A 22,957-nucleotide genomic window follows, 5' to 3' on the forward strand; every position below is an offset into this window, starting at 1 on the left:
TGTTATTTTTGCTATATGTGTGCGATAACGTTTTCTCGTAACATGATAATATTTCAATTGAAGAGCTGAATGCGCACTGTAAAAAGCAACTACTTAATAAAGTTGATTTTACCTAAAAAATGTAAGTATTTCTGTTGTAACTTAAAAGTGTTAAGTTCACTTAATTTTATAATTAAGCACATAGCTCATTTACTTAATAATTTGAAGGCAATTGGTTTACTCTCTTTTTCAACTAATCACTTTATACAGTATACAATTGCCTTAAATTTATTAAGTAAATGATCTATGTGCCTTATTCTAAAAAAATAAGTTAAGTGAGTTTAAGTTACAACAGATTTACTTAAATGTTTGAATGTTTGAAGTAAAATCAACTTATCACTTTTAAAGAGATGGATTAACTCACTTTTTTCAAGTAATGTTTTTTTTTTTTACAGTGGTCTGTTTTAAGGATGTTTTTTTTTCTGAGCTTTGAATGAGTCGCGAACCTTATTGTCTATGGGGGATGAGGGAGCTCTCCGATTTCACCTAAAATATCTTCATTTGTGTTCTGAAGATAAACGAAGGTCTCAGAGATTTGAAATGACATAGGGATTAGTAATTAATAACATAATTTTCATTATTTTTGGGGTGAACTAACCCTTTAAGCAATGCCCACTCCAAAACTCCCCCAAAAATATCCTTGACATTGGGCTACCAGGCCAGATATGTACAATGTATGCATTTTAATGTAATTCATAATGTACTTTTAATGATGTGAAAATCATTTTTTAAAATCCAAATAACATCTCAGCTCATCCGTGCTGCTTGTGTTCCTCGATGTTCCTTGTTTGGAGTGAAAACGCAGATACAGAGAGAAAATGATGTTCACTTTTCAAGGTCTAGAACACAGGTCTCAAACTCGATTCCTGAAGGGCCACAGCTCTGCACAGTTTTTCTCCAACACTATTCGAACACAGCTGATCCAACTAATCAAGGTGTTCAAGACTACTAGAGACTATAAAGCTGGTGTGAGTTGGAGGTGGTTGAAGCTAAACAAAGCAGAGCCGCAGCCCTCCAGCAATTGAAATTAAGACCACCAGTCTAGAACAAATGTTTTGTGACTCCATTTTAGTGAAGACGGTCTCCCCTTTGTGGTTTTCAGTATCCATACTTATCATTCAGATGTGTCCGCCCATCACCAGTCTGACCTATTCAAAGCAGGATAAAATAAAAGCCAACATGAAATGACATCTGCAATATAAATAATTTCCATAATTCCAATGTACATCCATTGATAAAATAAATGGGAGTGACCTTAATGTATAGATATTGATAAATCGCATTAAAAACATAGTTTGGGATCAATATTTGTATAGGTTGTCTGTCAGGTTTATTGCTCTGTCTCAATGATACTGTACACAGAGTGAAAAGTATTTCATAGCAGATTAAAGACCATAAAATATACAGTTAAAGTCAGAATTATTAGCCCTCTTTTGATTTTATTTATTTTTTTTATATTTCCCAAATAATGTTTAATCGATCAAGAACATTTTCACAGTATGTTTGATAATATTTTTTTCTTCTGAAGAAAGTCTTATTTGTTTTAATTTGGCTAGAATAAAAGGAGCTTAAATTTTTTTAAAAATCCATTTTAAGGTCAAAATTATTAGCCCCTTTAAGCTATAATTTTTTTCGATAGTCTACAGAACAAACCAAAACTTGCCTAATTACCTTAACCCCCCTAGTTAACCTACTTACGCCTCTAAATGTCACTTTAAGCTGTATAGAAGTGTCTTGAAAAATATCTAGTCAAATATTATTTACTGTCATCATGGCAAAGATAAAAGAAATCAGTTATTAGAATTGAGTTATCAAAACTATTATGTTTAGAAATGTGTTGAAAAAAAATCTTCTCTCTGTTAAAAAAATTGGGAAAAAAATAAACAGGGGGGCTAATAACTCTGACTTCAACTGTACTCTAGGCCAATGGTGAATTTTTTGCATCGTTTACATCATTGACTGCCATATGGCTAACAGAGTATAATACTGAGAAATATTTGTTTTCTTTATGTTAGCTTAACATTATTCCAACATAATCAACATACTAACAAAATCCAGGATCTCTTTTTCTCTCTCTTTTGGAATCTAATTTTGTAATAACCTCCAGCCTTTAAAGTAAATTCATTTGTGCAGTCTTTAATGTGTTTTCTCATAATGGAAGGAATTCATGATTTACTCATCCTTTACTTGTTTCAAACCTTTAGGAGACTTTTTCTACTGCGGAACACTAAAGAAGGTATTTTAAATTATGTTAGAAACCTGTAAGCATTGACTTCCGTACTATCTGTATTTCAGTGGAAGTCAATGTTACAGGTTTTCAGCTTTCTTCAAAATATCTTCTTTAGACAGAAGAAAAAAACTCAAAGGTTAGGTACCACTTGAGGGAGAGTAAATCTTTATTTTTTGGTGAACTATAGTTTAATATCATCAACAAGGGTGAAGAAAAGTATATGTTTACCTGATGGAGGAACCCAAACGCAGTAGTCTGGGTCGTCCTCTGGGTACTGCTTGGACATGGTCACAGGAGGCTAGAAGGGTAGAAATATGAATATAGTGGGATGGACATAACAAAACACAATACTATATATATATATATATATATATATATATATATATATATATATATATATATATATATATATATATATGTAAATCATATTTCACATTGTTCTGTGGGAATAGGTCCTTACTGTACTCTTCAGGGGCAAATGTAATCAATACTTTAGTGATCATTCTACTGTAAAAAAAAAAGTGGAATATCCTGACTTTCGCCAACTAAAAAGCGGAATATCCATGAAATCTAATGAATGGAAATGGTCGCTGTTGTGCCAATATATTAAAAAATATACAATTGAAAATACTTTTTAAATAATAGCATCATATTAAAATGGTTTTAGCTTGAATACTTTTTTACATGACCTTAAAAGCCACTATGTGAACAACAGGGAATAGTTTTTCTGTCATTTACCTTTTAACGCCTAGTCTTTGAAGAGTCATTTTAAAGCCAAAGCTCATAAAATTGATATTATCCTTAAATCTTAGCCTTAATTAAAAGGTTTAAAAAGAAATCTTTAATAAAAAAAAACTGAACTCAACATATGATATAGAAAATTTGTATTTTGATAAAAGGAAATAGATACTTAAACTGCCAAAGAAAAATCCCTGACACTCCAATACACGGCTAAACAAAAACAAAATTCCCTGACTATCAATAGCTGCATTAGGCCTTTAAAATTCCATGCTAGTGCAGAAAGTAGAAGAAATTACATAGGAAGTTTATTGTCACGTAATGAGTTACATTTATTATGGACACATCTTATTTAATAAATAGAAAATGTCCAAATGTTTTTTGTAACTATCTACTACTAAAATAAATACCTTGCTAGGGCCAATAATTTTCTTCTTTGCGCATGTCTTTGGATTCTGGATGTTGGAGGCTTTGTTGTTAACTCCTGTTGGAACATGAATCATAACTATAATACATAATCAATTGTTGCAACCAAAAAAATAATCACATTTTATACTATATTACAATAGGAACCTTGCAAATACATGATTATCTACCTTTTGGAGAAGGGTCATCTTTTTTAGGAGAAATTACTTTCTTAGCAGGCAGGTCCTCATGCTCTTCTTTTTCTAGACACAAACATAAATGTTAAAGAAAAAAAAAATAGGTTAGCTATGAACCTATAAACTATTTTAAAGGGACAGTTCACCCAAAACTGATTCTGTCATCATTGGCTCACCCTTCACTTGTAACAAACCTGTTTGAGTTTCTTTTTTTTTTCTGTTGAACACAAAAAAAAACATTTAATGTAATCATTGACATGATTAATGTTTGTTTTTCCTGTCATGGGTGTCAATGGTTACCAGTTTTATACATTCTTCAAAGTATCTTCTTTTGTGTTCAACAGGGAAAAAAAGAAAAAACTCAGAAAGGTTTGGAACCACATGACGATGAGTAAATTTATATTTTTAAGTGAACCATCCATTTAAACGAAAAAAGTAACTTCAATTTCAAAGGTGAACAAGTAACATTCTTCAATAAAGAAAAGCACACAAAAAAGCAAAGCACTCAGCACTGCCTTCTTGTGGTCGAAAATACAAATACACCACTCTGGGAATGATGTATTACAAGTACTTGTACAATTCTTAAAAGGATAATTCACTCAAAAATGAAAATTCTGTCATCATTTACTACCAAAAATTGCGGATGAGTGACCAGAACAGCTGTTACTTTGACTTTACAGTTTGTTCATTCTGTGGAGTGATTTCTTTGTCAGGAAACTGTTTCTGTTCTTGTCTGCTGTAGTAGAGGATGTTTATTTTGCTATTCTGATAAGATGCTTGCTAGAAAACAAGTCAACCTTGAAGTCTTCTCGCTTCTTGGTCCTTTGGCTAAGATCAAGCAATTGCCCCTTGGAGGTGTCTTGGCTCAAGATTTTCTTCACAACCCTTGAGAGGAGGGAAGGTGGGGGAGGGTCAGCTATGGCCTTAAGCCCGGTTTATACTTCTGCGTCAAATGATCGGCGTGACCTATGGCGCAAGCCTTGCACGTAGGCATGCATTTATACTTCACGCAAGCTGTTTCTGTTGCTCTGCAATACACTTCCGAAACGCTAGCTGGCAGTAGGTGTTTATGTTCCTATGTGTCGAGTTCCTTCGCTGGTGTTTTATTTATTCTGAAAGCTTCCTTAAATGTACAGGTGGCTTAAATTCGCTCATTTTGAGGTGGGAACCGGCGGACGTGCAACAACTTTAATCACAAGGTAAACGCAAAACAGCATTCTCCAACCGAAGCTCCTTCACGGGACTCCACACTTGTAAACACCCGCTGCATCACGCTCGCACGGCTCTCACCTCTGCCGACACTCGTCAGCGCTACCAAACCGACTAATCACAGAGCTTGCACTATGTGTGCGCATTACATTTTTTGAGAGGTGCGTGTCAGCGACACCGACGGCCATTCATATTTTTCCATTCATTAGATGGCCACGAATTTCAGCCACTTGTACATTAAGGAAGCGTTCAGAAAAAATAAAACACCAGCGAAGGAACTCGACACCGAGAAACATAGACACCTACTGCCAGCTAGCGTTTCGGAAGTGTATTGCAGAGCAACAGAAACAGCGCGCAGAAGTATAAATGCACGGCTACGTGCAAGGCTTGCGCCGTAGGTCACGCTGATCGCTTGTCCCAGAAGTATAAACCAGGCTTATGGTTAGAAAGTTGGACTTGTAATTGAAAGGTAACAGGTTCCATTCCTAGATTCCCTGGAAGGTGGGGGAGTAGGGCACTCTTTCCAACTTCACTCTTTCCACTCTTTTCAGCTGAGGTGTCCCTGAGCAAGTCATCTAACCCCTAAATTCTCCCAGGGTGCTGGAAGTAATGGTTTCATAGCTCCGGGTGTATGCTCTCTTGTCTAAAGCATACCTGCCAACATTTTCTCAGTTTTTTTCTCTGATTTGTCTCCAACATTTGTCTAAAAATTTGTCTCCGGGAGAACATGGGAAGGGGGTGGGGAGGGCTCTGAATAACACAGCTGAGAACCATGTAAGTAACTGTACTGTGGACTGGGTTTCGGGTGGCCGCTGCAATCGGATACTATACCAAAGTCGGTGACCCGGGGGTGTTACAGACTGTACCAAAAAGCTGCGGACTTTGGGGGTGGGGGATGAAATTACGGGAGTTTTCCAGGAGAAATTAAAAAATGGGAGGGTGGCGGGAGATGGGTCTGAAATACTGAAGACTCCCAGGAAAAACAGGAGTGTTGGCAGGTATGGTCATTTTTCTAAATATCTTTTTTGTGTTCAACAGAAAAAGGATACTCATTAAGGTTTGAAACCATCTAAGGGTGAATACATTTTCTTTTTGTTAAGTGAACTATCCCTTAAAATGAAAATTATGAAAATGTAATCACTATTTACTCTCCCTCAAGTGGTTCCTAAGTTTTTGAGTTTCTTTCTTCTGCTGAACACAAAAGAACAAACTTCAAAGAAAACTGAAAACCTTTAACCATCGACGTGCAAAGTAAGAATAACAAATACTATGGAAGTCAATGGTTACAGGTTTCTAAATTTTTTTAAATATCTTCTTTTGTGTTTAACAGAAGAAAAACTCATAAAGGCTTGAAACCACTCGAGAGTGAGTAAATTTTCTTTATTTTTGGGTGAATATCTCTTAAAATAAAAATTGATTCACAATTTACTCTCCACAAGTGGTTGCTAAACTTTATGAGTTTCTCTCTTCTGTTGAACACAAAGGAAGAAATTTCGAAGTTGAAGTCCTACAAACATTGATTTCCATAGCAGGAAAATAAATACAATGGAAGTCAATGGTAACAGGTTTCTAACATTTTTCGAAATATATTCTTTTGTGTTCAACAGAAGAAGGAAATTCATTAAGGTTTGAAACCACTCGAGAGTAAGTAAATTTAATTTATTTTTGGGTGAACTATCCCTTAAAATAAAAAATGTACTCACTTTTTACTCTCCCTCAAGCGGTTCCTAACCTTTATGAGTTTCTTTCTTGTGTTGAACACAAAAGATAATATTTTGAAGAAAGCTGAATTCCTGTAACTATTGACTTCCATAGTATGAAAAACAAATGCTATAAAAGTCAATGGTTACAGGTTTCTAATATTTCTTTTGTGTATGTTCAACAAAAGAAGGAAACTCATTAAGGTTTGAAACCACTCGAGGGTGAGTAAATCTTCTTTTTGTTGCGTGAACTATCCCTTAAAATGAAAATTATGAAAATGTAATCACTATTTACTCTCCCTCAAGTGGTTCCTAGCCTTTTGAGTTTCTTTTTTCTGCTGAACACAAAAGATGATATTTCAAAGAAAGCTGAAAACCTAGGAAACCTAGTAGGAAAGTAAATACTACGGAAGTCAATGGTTACAGGTTTCTAACATTTTTCAAAATATCTTCTTTTGTGGTCAACAGAAGTAAGAAACTCAAAAGGGTTTGAAAAGGTAAGTAAATGATGACAGAATTGTCAGTTCTGGGTGAACTGTCCCTTTAAAGGCATATACCTCTTCAGCACTGGTTAAGGCAGCATGTAGTTATTTAGGTAAAGGTTTTAACCTTTAGGTTGTTGTGTCAGAGACTCTGCACTGTCTGCAGAGTGTTCTGAGATGGCCTTCTCTGCAGACTGTATAACCTCCATGTCCCCATCAGTGACCACATCTTCCGCTTCGCTGTTTTCTTCCTCCTCCACCTCTTCTTCGCCACCAGAGGGCATTTCCTTCATACTGAAGAGCTCCGGAGGCAAACTGGTCCGCTTGGGTGGTAAATTCTACTTATTTATGTAAGACAGAAACAAAGTTATATGCAACTATTTACAGAGCTTAAAGCAATGACCTACATTGCTGGTAAAAATAAAAAAAGTTAGAAAGACTTACTCCAATAGTTCCAGTCTTCAGTTTAAATTTACTCCCTCCTTTCATGGCTCCAAACATCGGTAAAGATAATTTCTTAGGTTTGTCAGAGTCTGAACACTGTGTATGAGATCTAAATGTACAAAAATAAATAAATAAATAATTAATTAATAAATTTGATAAATTACATGAAATTTTAAATCAAGCACTTTCAAGGCCCCATGTTGGTTTTTAAATACTTTTCAGGCCTTAAATCCATATGTCTGAAATTCAAGGAACCCAGAGAACCCTGATAAGTGGCTTTTTTTCCAGAATAAATCAGTTTATAAATGGTATAAATAGAATGACAGGTTTAGAAAGAAAACACTGATCTCATGATCTCACCCGCTAGACAGCAATGAAGGCAGCTGTGTGGGTTTAGCCAGCTCCACTAGCCTGCTCAATCTCTGACCTTCCTTCTTTAAGTCAGCTATATGTAAGTGCAGCTTCTTTCTTTCCACCCCATCCAGAGCCACCTCGCTCCGTACAGCGGTCATGAAAGCATCCAGAGGATCCTCAGTGGAAGAACCGGAGCCTCCTGAATAACAATACCAAAAAAACAAGTGTGACCTTACCTTACAGATGATGAAATACTGAGATAAACTGGAAAAGTTTTCCACTGCCTCACCTTTCCCAGATAAATTGAGCTTTTTCTCAGTGTCAGCCAGCTCTTTTTTAACATCAGCCAGCTTGGAAAGCTAAGAAAGAACATATTCTACATTAATACCAGTTATAGCACATACAGCAGGCAAGGGTAAATAAAGGGAAAGTTTATCCAAGAATTAATATTTTCTATGAAAAAGATATTAACATATGGACAAACAATTCACTAAAAACTTGGCAAGACATATAAAAAAAAAAATATGGTTTAACAGAATAAGTATCAATACAGAGATGGCCAGCTTTTGACTCCACATTTGCCCCCCAAAAAATAGACACTAGTTTTAAAGTTTGGAATAAGCAAGGACTCACAGCATACTGCACTTTTCTACATAATGGATTTTGAAACATTCAATTATCAAAATTCACTGAGTGATCATGACTTTCATAGATATTTACAGATAAGACACAATATTAAAAACATTAGAAACGGCGATAAAAACAAAAATAGTCTTCTTACAATATTTATCTCAGCTTATAAAGGAGCCAACAAGACCAAAATAATGACTAAATTATATAAAAGTCTACAAGACAATAAATTAGAAAACACATATTATATAAAAAATAAATGGGAAGAAGAATGCAATATTGAAATTACTGAGGAAGAGTGGAAAATAATTTTTAAAACGCACTGGAAATCAACATCCTCCTCAATCTGGAGGGAATTTGGGTTTTTTCATCACCCCTGAGCAGAAGAGATACTTAAACAAAAAGGCAGTCTGCTGGAGACTATGTGGCTCAAATGAAGCGAATCGTTCACATATTTTCTGGAAATGTTTAAAAATCCAGGCATTTTGGCAGGAAATTCATAAATATTTAGAGAATATATCCATATCCCCATTGATTTTTCTTTCTCAACTCAATACTTAGGCCTAAAAAATCCTATGTTAGAAGAAAAATCTGAAAAAAAAACTGCTGAAAATTATGCTGATAGCCTGTAAAGAAGCCCTAACCAAAAAATAGTTACAGCTTGGAATACCTCAAATTAGTGACTAGTTTGACATAATTTCTGAAATCTATAAGATGGAGAAGCTAACAATGAACCGTCGTTTACAGACTGAGGAGTTTGATGAGACATGGAGAAAATGGGTAGAATATATTTTTCCATTAAGACCAGATTTATTATAGAATGATTTGTCAGAAAGATGTGAATTTTTGTTTTGTTTATTTGGTGTATTATTTTTAGTAATGAGAGAAAACATAACAGAAAGATAGTGAGAAGAACAATACCTAATAAATCTTTTACATGTAAGATCCTAAAACAGGGCTATTCTTTTAGTTTGTCATGGGGGCCGGTTCATGAAAATCATTCCAAACGAAGGGCCGGAGAGATTTGACTTGCTTTATGAGTGATAACAAAAGAGCCCATATGCTGTATTTTTCATTAAGACACCCACGTTGGCCTTTTCTACATTAAAATGTTAATATATTGTATTTTGAAACTACATAATATCAGTGCATTGTACAATAGACTTTTTTTACAAACATGTTCAAGTGTTGTATTTCAGAGCACAACAAAACCAGTGAATTGCTTAAGTAGGCTTTTTCTACATTCAGACACATTCATATGTTATGTTTTGTACTATATAACAATTAGGGATGCAACAATTATATATTTTGGTTGTACGATTATATAGTCTAAAGAATAATCATGGTTTCACGGTTATCACATCTAATGTAAATTCAAGCTTTATATTAGGTAAGTAGCTATTTAGATTAACTATTGTTGCCATCTGCGTTCATGCATACATAATCATTTTAATAATAAATCGTCTAACACAAATCTCAACATGACATGATTTCTACTGCGTGCGCCCGGAAAGACGCAAGCGCGTTGCTCTGCTTGTGCGCGCATATTAGAAATAACAAACTTGCAAGCGGAAAAGACGTGATATGGGAATGGCCGCTGCTATAGTTAATCTGGTGTACATGTGTATTAGCCTCGGTGTACATACTTGGAACTCTAAACTAGCGCACAGTTGGCAACTTGGCATAACTTTGTTTAATTGCAGCAATTTCGTTTTGTTCCGTGCAACAGAAATGCAGCTCAGAGAAGCCTTTCCGATTAATTAAAAGTGACGAATTAAAGCGCAGTTAATAGTGAAATCGGCTAATCTTTGCATCCCTATTGACGATATCCATGCATGGTACAAAAGGCCTTTTCTACAAACACATCCAAATGTTTTCGGCTGCCCGTGCCACTCGCTTATGGTGACTCATGCTCTGTGCAGTCTCTGCAGCTTGTGCTGTATTGAACAGACGCACGTCACATTATAACTATATCGGCCATTTTTCGACTGAACTAAATTCATTTTTTATGTCTTGGTCACACAATTTGCAGGGCCGGAACAATTTGCGTCGGGGGCCGGGATCGGCCCGCGGGCCGCCAATTGAATAGCCCTGTCCTAAAAGTACCATCCTCATGGTTTCATACGTTTAAGCATCAAAAAAAGAAAGAAAGAAAAGGGTAGACTGGGTGCCACAATATGGTTAAAAAAAAGTACACAATTGAATTGTAACTGAAAAACAACAAATGAATTTTATCTGTTTCTTTCTGATGATATATAAAACAATTATGAGTGTATTGTTTTTCTTGTTTCTTTTATTGTCCTTGTATCATTAATGTAACTGGTCACACTTTATAATAACTACACACTATGAACCATTTATTAAGCATTACCAAATATTGAATTCATTATCTGTTAAGCATTAGGTCTACATTAATAAACGTAAGTAAGCAGTTTATAACTGCAGCTGCAAGTGTTGTATTCTAATGAACTTAATAATTGTACTTTCATACTTTGTTAATGATTTATTTTTCATGACTAAATTAAGTATTGCATTATTTGCAAACCATTTATTTAAGCATAGTTGGTGGTTTTTAGGATCATTCAGAATGAGTTATTTAATGAATAATAAACTATTGAAATCAACATTTATATGTCTTATTATTCAGGCATATACTAATAGTTAATTTGTGTTATTAAATGCTTTATTAAGTCAACTTTATCCAGTTTTGTCACCTAATCTAAAGTGATTTAAATAATAAATAATAAATGTGCAACTTTATCTAAAATAAAATGACTGTACAGTTTAAACATTGCATCCTATTTTATTGTTAAATTATTATATTGTTGTTGTTTTATCCAATTTTATGTCATATTTTGACTCCTTTTATTCAGCAATGTTTAAACTTTAAAGTAATTTTACATTTTTTAGATAAGATTGCAAAGATTATTGTTCATTTGAAACCGAGTCTTTAATTGTCATTTATAAGGGATTTGTAAAGCATAAATTGTCCCCACTTTAGATTAGGTCACAAAACTGGATGAAGTTGAGTTAATAAAGGATTTATTAAAGGGCACCTATGGTAAAAAATCTACTTTTCAAGCTGTTTGGACAGATATATGTGCATGTATGGTGTATAGACCGTCATATTGGGGTGATATAAGCACACCCAGTGCTTTTTTTCAATTTAACAACATAAAAAACAGTGGACCAATTGGAGCCATTTTCAAACCGACTGCAACTTTACGTAGGAGTCCAGTCCCCCCGCCCACCAATATTGATTGACAGGCGCGTCATCATATCCTCAGTTTGTTAATTCACGTCAGCCATTTTCAAGTGGCTTCGAGCAGCGCATTCGGTGCCTCAGTCAAAGTTAATTCAGTGTCCGTGGTATTAGTTTCTGTGTACAAGCTCGGCACTTGAAACTAGCACACAGTTGGCTGTAAAACTATACAAAGACACAAATGATTTTGTACTCTCTGCTTGGTCTGTGTCCGAGTCGTACATGTACAACTGAATGTGGATCCTCTCACTCCTGCTCCTCTCAGTCTGCCCGTCAGACTCTGTTGCAAATGCAGAGCAGGTGAGCTCATGGCCCCGCCCCCTTGTTACGTTGGCGGGAAGCCGAAACTAATTTACATGTGAAGCAACACACCCATAAATCAGCGAACTGTGGACACGCCCCCAACATGACACTTTTTAACACATTATAATAAAAAAATCTGAATTGTGTTTAAACTGAACCTAAACTGGCACACTCAGAAGAACCATAATATTAATATTAAATCATAAAAAAAGAGGTAAACTATGTGCCATTTAACATACATAGTAACCATTACTATATGCCTGAATAATAAAAATTATAAATGTTAATTTCAATAGTTTATTAAATCATTAATTCATTTACTAACTCATTCTGAATAATTTTAACAACCACCAACTACTCTTAAAATAAATAGTTTGTAAATAATGCAATACTTAATTTAGTCATGAAAAATAAATCATTAAAGTATAAAAGTACAATTATTGAGCACATTATAAATGTTTTTAATGTCTGCATTTGTAGCTGCAGTTATAAACTGCTTACTAATGCTTATTAATGTAGAGTTAATGCTTAACAAATAATGAATTCACTAGATGCTATTGCTTAGTAAATGATTCATAGTGTGTAGTTATTATAAAGTGTTACCATGTAACTTCCATATTTATTAATGGAAATTTTTTTGTATTTTATAATTTCATTTATTACTACAATTTTGGGAATCCGATGTTTGGTTGTTTTGTGAATACATTGTGGAAAACCCTATCTGTATGTAAATTTAAAAACTGCAATAAAAAAACTAAATTTAAAAAAAAGGATGAATATTTACTCACCCACAAGTAGTTCCAAACATTTATGAGTTTCTTTCTTCTGTTAATCACTAAAGAAGATATTTTGAAGAAAGATGAAAACTTGTAACTGTTGACTTCTTTAATAAGAAAAGACAAATACCATGGAAGTCAATGGTTACAGATTTCCAACATTCTTCAGAATATCTTCTTGTGTGTTTAACAGAAGAAAGAGAGGTTTGGAAAAGGTAAAGAAACTAATGAAAATGACAGAATTTTTAGTTTAGGGTGAACTAACCCTTTTTAGAGTAAATATGAAGCAGGTTGCTTACAAGTGACTCATATGTATCAGGACGCTGTTGAATCTTTCCGGCCTTCTTCATACGCTCTGTTCGCTTCTTCTCCACCACACCTGTCCGGTCAAGGAATGTGTCGTCATCACTGTCATAAAAATCATCATCTTCCCAGTTCTTCTTCTTGCGCTTGCGGGACACTGTACAAAGACATTAGAATGCCTGTTATTGGACTTTATACAGTTAAAGTCAGAGTTATTAGCCCCCCTGTTTGTTTTTTCCCTAATTTCTGTTTAACAGAGAGAAGATTTTTTCAACACATTTCTACACATAATAGTTTTAATAACTCATTTCTAAAAACTGATTTATTTTATCTTTGCCATGATGACAGCAAAGAATATTTTACTAGATATTATTAAAGACACTTCTAAACAGCTTAAAGTGACATTTAAAGGCTTAACTAGGTTATTTAGGTTAACTAGGCAGGTTAGGGCATTTAGGCAAGTTATTGTATAACGATGGTTTGTTCTATGGACTATCGAAATAAATATAGCTTAAAGGGGCTAATAATTTTGACCTTAAAATGGTGTTTAAAAAAAAATTTAAAACTTCTTTTATTCTAGCCAAAATAAAACAAACAAGACTTTCTCCAGAAGAAAAAAATATTATCAGACATACTGTGAACATTTCCTTGCTCTGTTAAACATCATTTGAGAAATATTTAAAAAAGAAAAAAGAATTTAAAGGGGGCCTAATAATTCTGACTTCAACAGTATATATATATATATATATATATATATATACACATTTTAAATTGAACTGTCAGCATTATAGCAGGTACATTAAAGACAAAATGTTATTTAAATCAAGTCACTTAAAGCTGATAGTTCTACCAAAAATTGGATTTTTTTTGTTCTGGTGAACACAAAAGAAGGTAATTTGAAGAATGTTGGAAACCTGTAACCATTAGACTTTCATCGTAGAAAAAACAAATGCTATGGAAGTTCTTTTGTGTTTCAACAGTACAAAAAAAACCCACAAACCGGAATGGAACAGGTCAAGGGTGCACAAATGTGACAATTTAAATTTTTGGGTCAACATATCCTTTGGATTCTTTGCTGTCTATGGAGGGTGAGGGAGCATATCTAAGATAATTAAATGGAACAATGCTAAGAATCTGAGCCTAGTCATGAATTTTTCACTAAAAGCTGCCCTTTTTAGTGATGTTTAATGTCCACTTACCTGCCTCCTGTCTCAAAAGACCACGAGCCTCCAATATGCGACAGGCCTCTAGGCAGCACTGGACTGCTGCTTCTTTCTTTTTGCCTGTGTGGGTCACCTCAGCAACCAGTTGCCTGCCCACAGCATCATCCACAGGTAACCTAAAAAGAGAGAAATAAAACACAATATTTTCAGTTTAATAAACATTGATGACCGTGACCGCCTGAGCGGTTTAATCTTGCATCTTCTTTCGCTGCCCTTCAAGACAATTACATGATGAAATCCTGGTGGAGAATGCATATCTCGCCAAAGAATGTAAATTACAGAAAAAACATGCTGAACACAGACCATTCCCTGCGCTCCACGTCAACCAACATCAAGGATTTTGATGTCATTTTGTAAATGTAATTTAAATAATGGTGGCGTCACGGTGGCGCAGTGGTTAGCACACTTGCCCCTGCTGGGTCAGTTGGCATTTCAGTGGAGTTTGCATGTTCTCCCCATGCTCGCGTGGGTTTTCTCCGGGTACTCTGGTTTTCCCTATCACAAGTCCAAAGACATGTGGTACAGGTGAATTGGATACACTAAATTGTCCAGAGTGTATGTGTGTGAATGAGTGTGAATGGATGTTTCCCAGCTTTGGGTTGCAGCTGGAAGGGCATCCGCTGCGTAAAACATATGCTGGATAAAATGGCAGTTCATTCCGCTGTGGCGACCCCTGATTAATAAAGGGAGTAAGCCGAAAAGAAAATGAATGAATGAATGAATTTAAATAATTGTTGATTTACTTTTCTTTCAAGCTAAATTGTAGAGAGAGAGAAATTAAGTCACGTTTAAATTGTCAGCAAATGCTTTGCCAGATTACAATATCAGAAAATAGGTTACATGTCTATAAAATAATAGTACAAAACATTATCTGCAAACATTAATCAAAAAATATTTAATAAGCATATGTAATCTTAAAGTGAAAACCTATAAAATTATAATCTAAACTGTTAAATTGAGTGACAAATTATGTCAGTTAACAAATAGATTGGAGCAACTATGACGTCAATTTGTATGCAAAAACCCGGAAGCGAGTTAGAATTTTAGCAGTTCCGGTTCTGTCGTCCCAAAGTCATCACTGAAATAAGGTTCGTGGCCTACACAAGCTCAAGATACTTTCACGTTTTATTCTACGACATAAAACACATCAGTTACATCTCACTCTTGATTTTTAAAATCTGTTACGCTTCTTTAAAAAGACTGTTGTTATCAAGTTGCTAAATGGGACTACAGGCGGTGTTTTGAAACATTATACGTCATCGAGCTGATCTGGTCTGGAGCGCAGCTCGCTTGTGTTGGGCAACTAGATTTGTGTGTTATTTAAGTATTTTCATGAATAGTATCTTATAGTTTGTAGTATTTTTCTAATTGGGAATTCATATTGTGTGTAGATCATTCCTTGACTTGTAAAGACAGATTCATTTATTGATCATTTATTTTAATTAAACAATATTATGAAGATACTGCTCACCAGTGCAGTCTGTCTCTTTCCTGCTCTCAGTAATGCAAATGTGTGAATAAATGGGTAAAATACATACATATTAATTGTCATTTTAACGTGATCAAGTGATTTTTCGTCGGTTCTTTTTATTTATCTGAACACATTTAGCTCTATCATAACTGCAATATTTACACTCCTTCTTAAAATGTATAGCATATGTGACTGTATTGGCTGCTTTCCGCTGTATGATAAAAAAAAAAAATAAATAAATAAATAAATAAAATATTGAATGTTGTTCTTGATTCATGATGGAACTTGCAGGCGTATAGACTTGTCCCTCATGCCTCATTTCTGTCATCTGTTAAGGTAAGCAGGCTGTGTGCACATGAGCGATACACTTATTTAAATATTTCTTAAGATAATACTATGTAGGCAGATTTACACACCGTTTTAAAACTTCTACAACAACCGTAAAGCAAAACAAAACGCATTTCCCATGTAAAAACAATCCAAAAGGCACGAAGGTCTATGTGTTTTTGCGCATTTGTTTGATTATAATATATATCGTAGATTATAATATAATAAACCGAGAGATTAACTCTTTGTCATGGACCATATTTCTAAAAATAAGCTAGAAAAGTTGTCTGTAGCAGGGTGGTGCTGATGTCACAGACTGACCTCAAGACACAGACATTTTATAAATGCAGAAAAAAAATAGCATGCAGAAAATGCAGCAAGAGTTGACAATGTGGATGCATTAAAGTGTTCAATAAGATGCTAAATTGTTACACGCAAGACTGTTTAGACTGCATGTCACTAATGAGAAGTATGCAAACTGTATGATGACTGAAATCTCCAAAATGGCCTTAAACAATAACTAAATGCACTACAGAATGTTACGTTTTCAAATATAACGTATTTATATGATGTAATTAACATATTGTCACATATTGTGATTTTTGCCACTTAGATCACACAGGTTTCCCACAGCATACAGATGAAGTCAGAATTATTAGCACCCCTGGATTTTTAGCCCCGTTTATTTTTTTTCCCCAATTTCTGTTTAACGGAGAGAAGATTTTTCTAACAAATTTCTAAACATAATTGTTTTAATGACTCATTACTAATCACTGATTTATTTTATCTTTGCCATGATGACAGTAAATAATATTTTACTAGATATTTTTCACTTCTATACAGCTTAAAGTGACATTTAAAGGCTTAACTAGGTTAACTAGGCAGGATAGGGTAATTAGGCAAGTTATTGTATGACGATGAATTGTTCTGTAGACTATCGAAAACAAATATAGCTTAAAGGGGCTAATAATATTGACCTTAAATGAATTTTAAAAAAATTAAAAACTGCTTTATTCTAGCCGAAATAAAACTAATAAGACTTTCTTTTTTAAGAAAAAATATTATCAGACATACTGTGAAAATTTCCTTGCTCTGTTAAACATAATTTGGGAAATATTTTTAAAAAGAAATAAAAGGGGGGCTAATAATTATGACTTCAATTGTATATTAATGTACTGTGTTCTCAAATTAAATGGTCTCATTTTAAATTTTTAGTCCTCAAAGAAAATTATATAAATTGCACTTAAAAACACGCTTAAAATAAATGTCACTCCTGGAATGGAACAATCATACATAAAATAACATGGTCTTCAATCCATAAATTATTTAGAAGAAATAATATCTTTATCTTTTAATGTTTAACCAATAATCAAATGCTGCATATCATCCATATTATCCATTGTGATAAGAATGTTTAAAAGATATATTGTGCAGCCCTACAACATAATGCTCACTACTTTTAGAAGGGATACATTTTACTCATTTTGAGTAGTATGTAGAACAGATATTTTTACTACCTCTACTATTTTTTCTTTTTAAATGTACTTTTACTAGAGTATGATGTTTCAGTACTCTTTCCACCACTGTAATAAATATCACAAATTTTATTTTTAATAACTGGAAACTATATAGTTATCTCAGATGAAAAAGTCTGCCTATTTTAATAGCAAGTTCTGCCACAAAACATGGCAACAATTTCGGTAGATTACATTAAATGGCCATAAAACAAAAAAGAAACGGTGTTACAGTCTGTAAACCGGGAGGAAAAGCATACTTAATTCTGCAGAGCCAGGTGCCATGGGCTTTGTCTTCATATTCAAACTCCAATTCTTCTCCTAAAACAAAACAAAAAAAGTTTCATACATAAACGCAACTTTAAAAGATACAATATGTGTGTGAGAAATAGTTAATATTTTACCTTCTCTGTCATAAAAACCTTGCAAGGCCTTTTTAGGATCTTTTAAATAAGCTGCTTCTTGATCCTCCTGAAATTCGGTGGCAAACGGATTCTCCTCATTATCATCCTCTTCTGGCGCTGCCTCTTCAGCTATTTAATAAAAGAATGCAGACAAGTGTCACATGTCTGGAAATAGCTAGTTATAATGGACTGCAGGTCAACAGGTTGTCTTTGTTACCCATTCCCCAAGAGCAGCCAGCATCTTCTGAGGTGTTTTTTGAAGCACTGCTTTCACTCTCTTCTTTCTCTTCCTCCTCGTCTGAGCCACCCCCCATCATTCTCTTTTCCAGCTCTTCCCTCTGTTTTCTAGCATGCTCTCTGAGCTCTGTCACTGTCATTTCAGACTCGGCTTCTTCGTCAAATTCTGGACCCTAATAAAATGAAATAAATACATTTATGAAACAAACGACAATAAATACAACAACATAAAAACATATGCAGGGCTCAACAATAAGGACTGCAGGGTGTCCAGGGCCAATGTGCAAGACGCTTGGGACAGTAGACAGAATTGTTACTGGCCATATCAGGCCAGTGCTGCCTTCTCACTAAAGTTTAATTTGGCTGTTTGTCAATTGTGTGCAAATAGGGGGCTTTCACACCTAGACGTTTGTTTTAGAACCTGTCTCGTTTGCCTAGTTAGAGCGGTTCTTTCAGTATATTTGAATCCCGCAATCGCACTCGGATCTGCACCAAATCAATCGATCCGAGATCGCCTGAATGAGGTGGTCTCGGCTCAATTGAATTGTCAATAGCTTGTAGTGGGAAAGGCTATATCACAGTGTATTATGGATATGTAATAGCCATATATATATATATATATATATATATATATATATATATATATATATATATATATATATATGGAGAGAGCTATATGGAGAGAGAATGATGAGCAGCAAACGTGTTTCATGTCGAATACGAAAAGTGAAACCATACTGAAACATTACCGAGTGCCGTTTCTCCATTAGAAATATTGACAGAAATTACCATCTGATAATTTTTTCATATTTTAATCTTCTAATAGTTTGTATTAGGCCTTTTGTTTTGTCCATTTGTGCACTGACACCTCAAAACAAAATCAACATTGATCTGCCTAATGATCCAACTGCAGTCTAACTTCATCTGTTATTTCTCTCTATAACTTAAGCATAACACATAATTCTAGCCAATGTTTTTTTTTTTTAATTGATTGATTAAAGGGTGACGCGGTGACGCAGTAGGTAGTGCTGTCGCCTCACAGCAAGAAGGTCGCTGGTTCGAGCCTCGGCTGGGTCAGTTGGCATTTCTGTGTGGAGTTTGCATGTTCTCCCCGCGTTCGCGTGGGTTTCCTCCAGGTGCTCTGGTTTCCCCCACAGTCCAAAGACATGCGGTACAGGTGAATTGGGTAGGCTAAAATTGTCCATAGTATATGAGTGTGAAAAAGTGTGTATGGATGTTTCCAAGAGATGAGTTGCAGCTGGAAGGACATCCGCTGCGTAAAAACATGTGCTGGATAAGTTGGCGGTTCATTCCGCTGTGGCAACCCCAGATTAATAAAGGGACTAAGTCGAAAAGAAAATGAATGAATGATTTAATAGATAGATTTGTACAACTGAAATGAGGCTGTGTATGAGAAAGGCTTACCTCTCTGATACTGTATATATTTGGTGATGGTGTCTGTGGGTGTCAAAAGTGCACATTTTCACATATAAATACCAGTTAAAATTTTGGCAGGGCAAGTAAAAATCTGAACTACTGGCATGATCCTCAAAAATCCTTAGCATTGAACCCTGATATGACATTATATAAGCTCAACAGATAAAAAGTTAAAATGTAAATATAAATGTTAAAACAACAAATTACATTTCTGAATCTAATCAATTAGCATATTCATTTTACATATGTTACTGTTACAACTTAAAATAATCAAAATATCAAGCTAAAAAGCATGGTAAGTAATTTAATAACTAATTTATTTGGTCACTTAATTTTAAGGCACAATTATCGGTATTAACAAACTATTAACTATGAATTTTAGCTTAAACTCCTAATTAGCTGTCCCTTTATTCATCAGGGGTCACCACAGCGGAAAGAACCACCAACTTAAGCAGCATATGTTTTACACAGCAGATGCCCTTCCAGCTGCAACCCAGTACTGGGAAACATTCATACACACTCATTCACACAAACACACCACGGCCAATTTAGCTTAACTTATACCGAGTCTTTGAATTGTAAGGGAAACCAGAACACCAGGAGCAAACCCACACGAACATGGGAAGAACATGCAAACTCCACACAGAAATGCCAACTGACCCAGCTGGGATTAGAACCATTAATCTTCTTGCTGTGTGGCGACAGTGCTAACCACTGAGCCACCATGTTGCCCCAAGCCACTAGTTAGAATAGTGAGAATAGTGAGAATTGGTATTAAACTAAAGTGTTACTATTTATTCTTATTACCATTTATTGTAAATTATTACAACTGAACAAGTTTACTTTTATGTCATGTTCGTTGATAACAAATTTGCAACCCTGGACCCCAAAAGCATGTTGCATGGTTACATTTTTGACTATAGTCAAAATATATTGTATGGGTTAAAAAGATAAATTCTTCTGTTACGACGACAATCATTAGAGTATGAAGATATTTTCTATAAAATTCTGACTGTAAATATATAAAAACTCAATTTTTGGTTTATGCATCAACCACAACTACTCTGGGTTAGCGGGACAGTACAAGATCCTATATATGATCCTGAACTGACACACTACAGAACGCTGCTATTGTAATATTTGTAGCTTTCAAAAAATTTGCAACTGCTAAAGGGATAGTTTAACCAAAACTGAAAATTCTGTCATTGTTTATTCTGTCATTGTTTATTCTCTCTTCACTTGTTCCAAACCTATAAGACTTTCTTTCTTTTGTTGAAGGTAAAAACATTTTCTAAAGAAATCTGTAACCATTGACTTCCATAGTATTTGTTCTACCTACTTCAAAGTCAATGGTTACAGATTTTCAGCATCCTTTAAATATCTTCTTTTATGTTCATCAGAAGAAAGAAACTCCAAAGTTTGGACTTGAGGGCGAGTAAACTTTCGGTTTTGGACGAACTATAACACTATTATACCCACATACCTGCAAGATAAAGAGTCGTGTGCTCCCCCAAACTTCTAAACATGCCCCACTCTGAGTCTTATGTATGTTTTAGGTGGTATTTTGTTCTTGTTGATAATAGTTCCATGGGCGCTGCCTAAATAATAAGCGTAGAAGCCTCTCTCCTCTCCCACAATGCCTTCCTTCCTGCCCAGCTCTGCCCCGGTACTGCACCACGGCGTGATAGCAAGAGATGGTTGTGTGCTCCAGAGACACATCACATACCAGCAACCGACCCACCACAGAATAATTACTCTAGGTTAGCGGGACAGTGCAAGATTAGAGGTGAAGTTGGTTTTATATTCGCACATTCGTTCATTTAGAAGTCCCTATATTGTTTACCATGTAACTTTGAATATTCAATCAAAATTAGCATGCAAGGATGACTTCTAAACAACAGTAACACTATTTAATTCACTGTGAACAATGTTGTACTTTGATGGTCATTTGCTGCTAATATGATTTCCCTATTGAATTTGCAAAGAATACTTTTCTGAAATTATATTATTAAGCAGAATGTCTGAATATCCGAATATAAAACCAACTTTACCTCTATAGTGCAAGATCCTATATTTGATCCTGAATTGACACACTACACTGCTATTGTAACATTCGTAGCTTTGCAACATATTTCAGAAATTATGCTGCTGTTAAAGGGATAGTTCGACCAAAACTGAAAATGCTGTTATTGTTTATTCTGCCTTCACTTGTTCCAGACCTACAAGACTTTCTTTTGTTGACGATAAAAACATATTCTGAAGAAACCTGTAACCATTGACTTCCACAGTATTTTCCTACTATCAAAGTCAATGGTTACAGATGTTCAGCATTCTTCAAAATATCTTCTTTTATGTTCAACAGAAGAAAGAAACTGCAAAGTTTGGACTTGAGGGTAAGTAAACAGTGATTGAACATTCAGTTTTGGACGAACTATAACACTATTATACCCACATACCTGCAGGATAAAAAGTCGTGTGCTCCCCCCAAACTTCAGAACATGCCCCACTCGGAGTCTTATGTATGTTTTAGGGGGTATTTTGTTCTTGTTGATAAAAGTTCCATGAGTGCTCCCTAAATCATAAGCGTAGAAGCCTCTCTCCTCTCCCACGACACCTTCCTGACCAGCTCTGCCCCGGTACTGGACCACGGCGTGATAGCGAGAGATGGACGGGTGCTCCAGAGATACATCACACACCGGCAACCGACCCACCACAAAATAACTCCTTTGGGTCAGCGGGACGGTGTCTAGGATAGCTCCGTTTTTCAGCAGTTCAAATGAGTAGTTGATGTCAGGGACAGCTCCCCACGGGGGCTCGGTGTACGGGAGCGGAGGGAATTTACCAGCCGGAGGGACCTTGGGTTTGATGTCTTTTGGTTTCGGCTGTGCCCTCTGTTCCTTAAATCTCTCGGATGGCGGATGATCCGACGGGTCTATTTTGGTGTCTTTAGCCTTTGCAGTTGACAGCAGGTGTTTAGTATCATGATCTGCGTTTGTATTTTCTGATACGCTGCTGCTCACTTCTTCTGTAACGTTAGGTTTCCTACTTGGTCCTAATGATTTCTTCACCGTGAGAGAAGGGGTCAGTGCGGGTTTCTTAAACGGATCGTCTGCGGTTTCGTTTGTGCTGGGGATGTCCTGTTTAGAATCGCCAATTTGTCCATTTTCAGGGTCCTGGCTTTTCTCTGTTTCCATCGTTTCAGTGGGATTGTTTTCTGTCAGTTCGCTGCCTTCAAACTCCATCATGTGTTCGCACAACGCGATCTGGTGTGT

At 35.3% G+C, this 22,957-nt stretch overlaps 1 protein-coding gene across 1 annotated transcript; it reads right to left on the reverse strand.

The window, feature by feature from the left end:
• Positions 1-404: 404 nt before the first annotated feature.
• slc4a1ap (solute carrier family 4 member 1 adaptor protein) lies at positions 405-22,957 on the reverse strand. Its single transcript, XM_056477580.1, has 14 exons — positions 22,142-22,957; positions 18,229-18,421; positions 18,012-18,140; positions 17,868-17,928; positions 14,272-14,411; positions 13,069-13,229; positions 8,088-8,157; positions 7,805-7,997; positions 7,445-7,553; positions 7,128-7,338; positions 3,604-3,675; positions 3,418-3,491; positions 2,498-2,567; positions 405-1,187 (listed from the first exon to the last, which is right to left on the reverse strand). Exons 1-14 carry the CDS (start codon positions 22,928-22,930, stop codon positions 1,138-1,140), a joined length of 2,322 nt encoding a protein of 773 aa, XP_056333555.1. The 5' UTR covers positions 22,931-22,957; the 3' UTR covers positions 405-1,137.

The sequence above is a fragment of the Danio aesculapii genome, chromosome 17, assembly GCF_903798145.1.
Source record: "Danio aesculapii chromosome 17, fDanAes4.1, whole genome shotgun sequence".
NCBI classification, from domain to species: domain Eukaryota; kingdom Metazoa; phylum Chordata; class Actinopteri; order Cypriniformes; family Danionidae; genus Danio; species Danio aesculapii.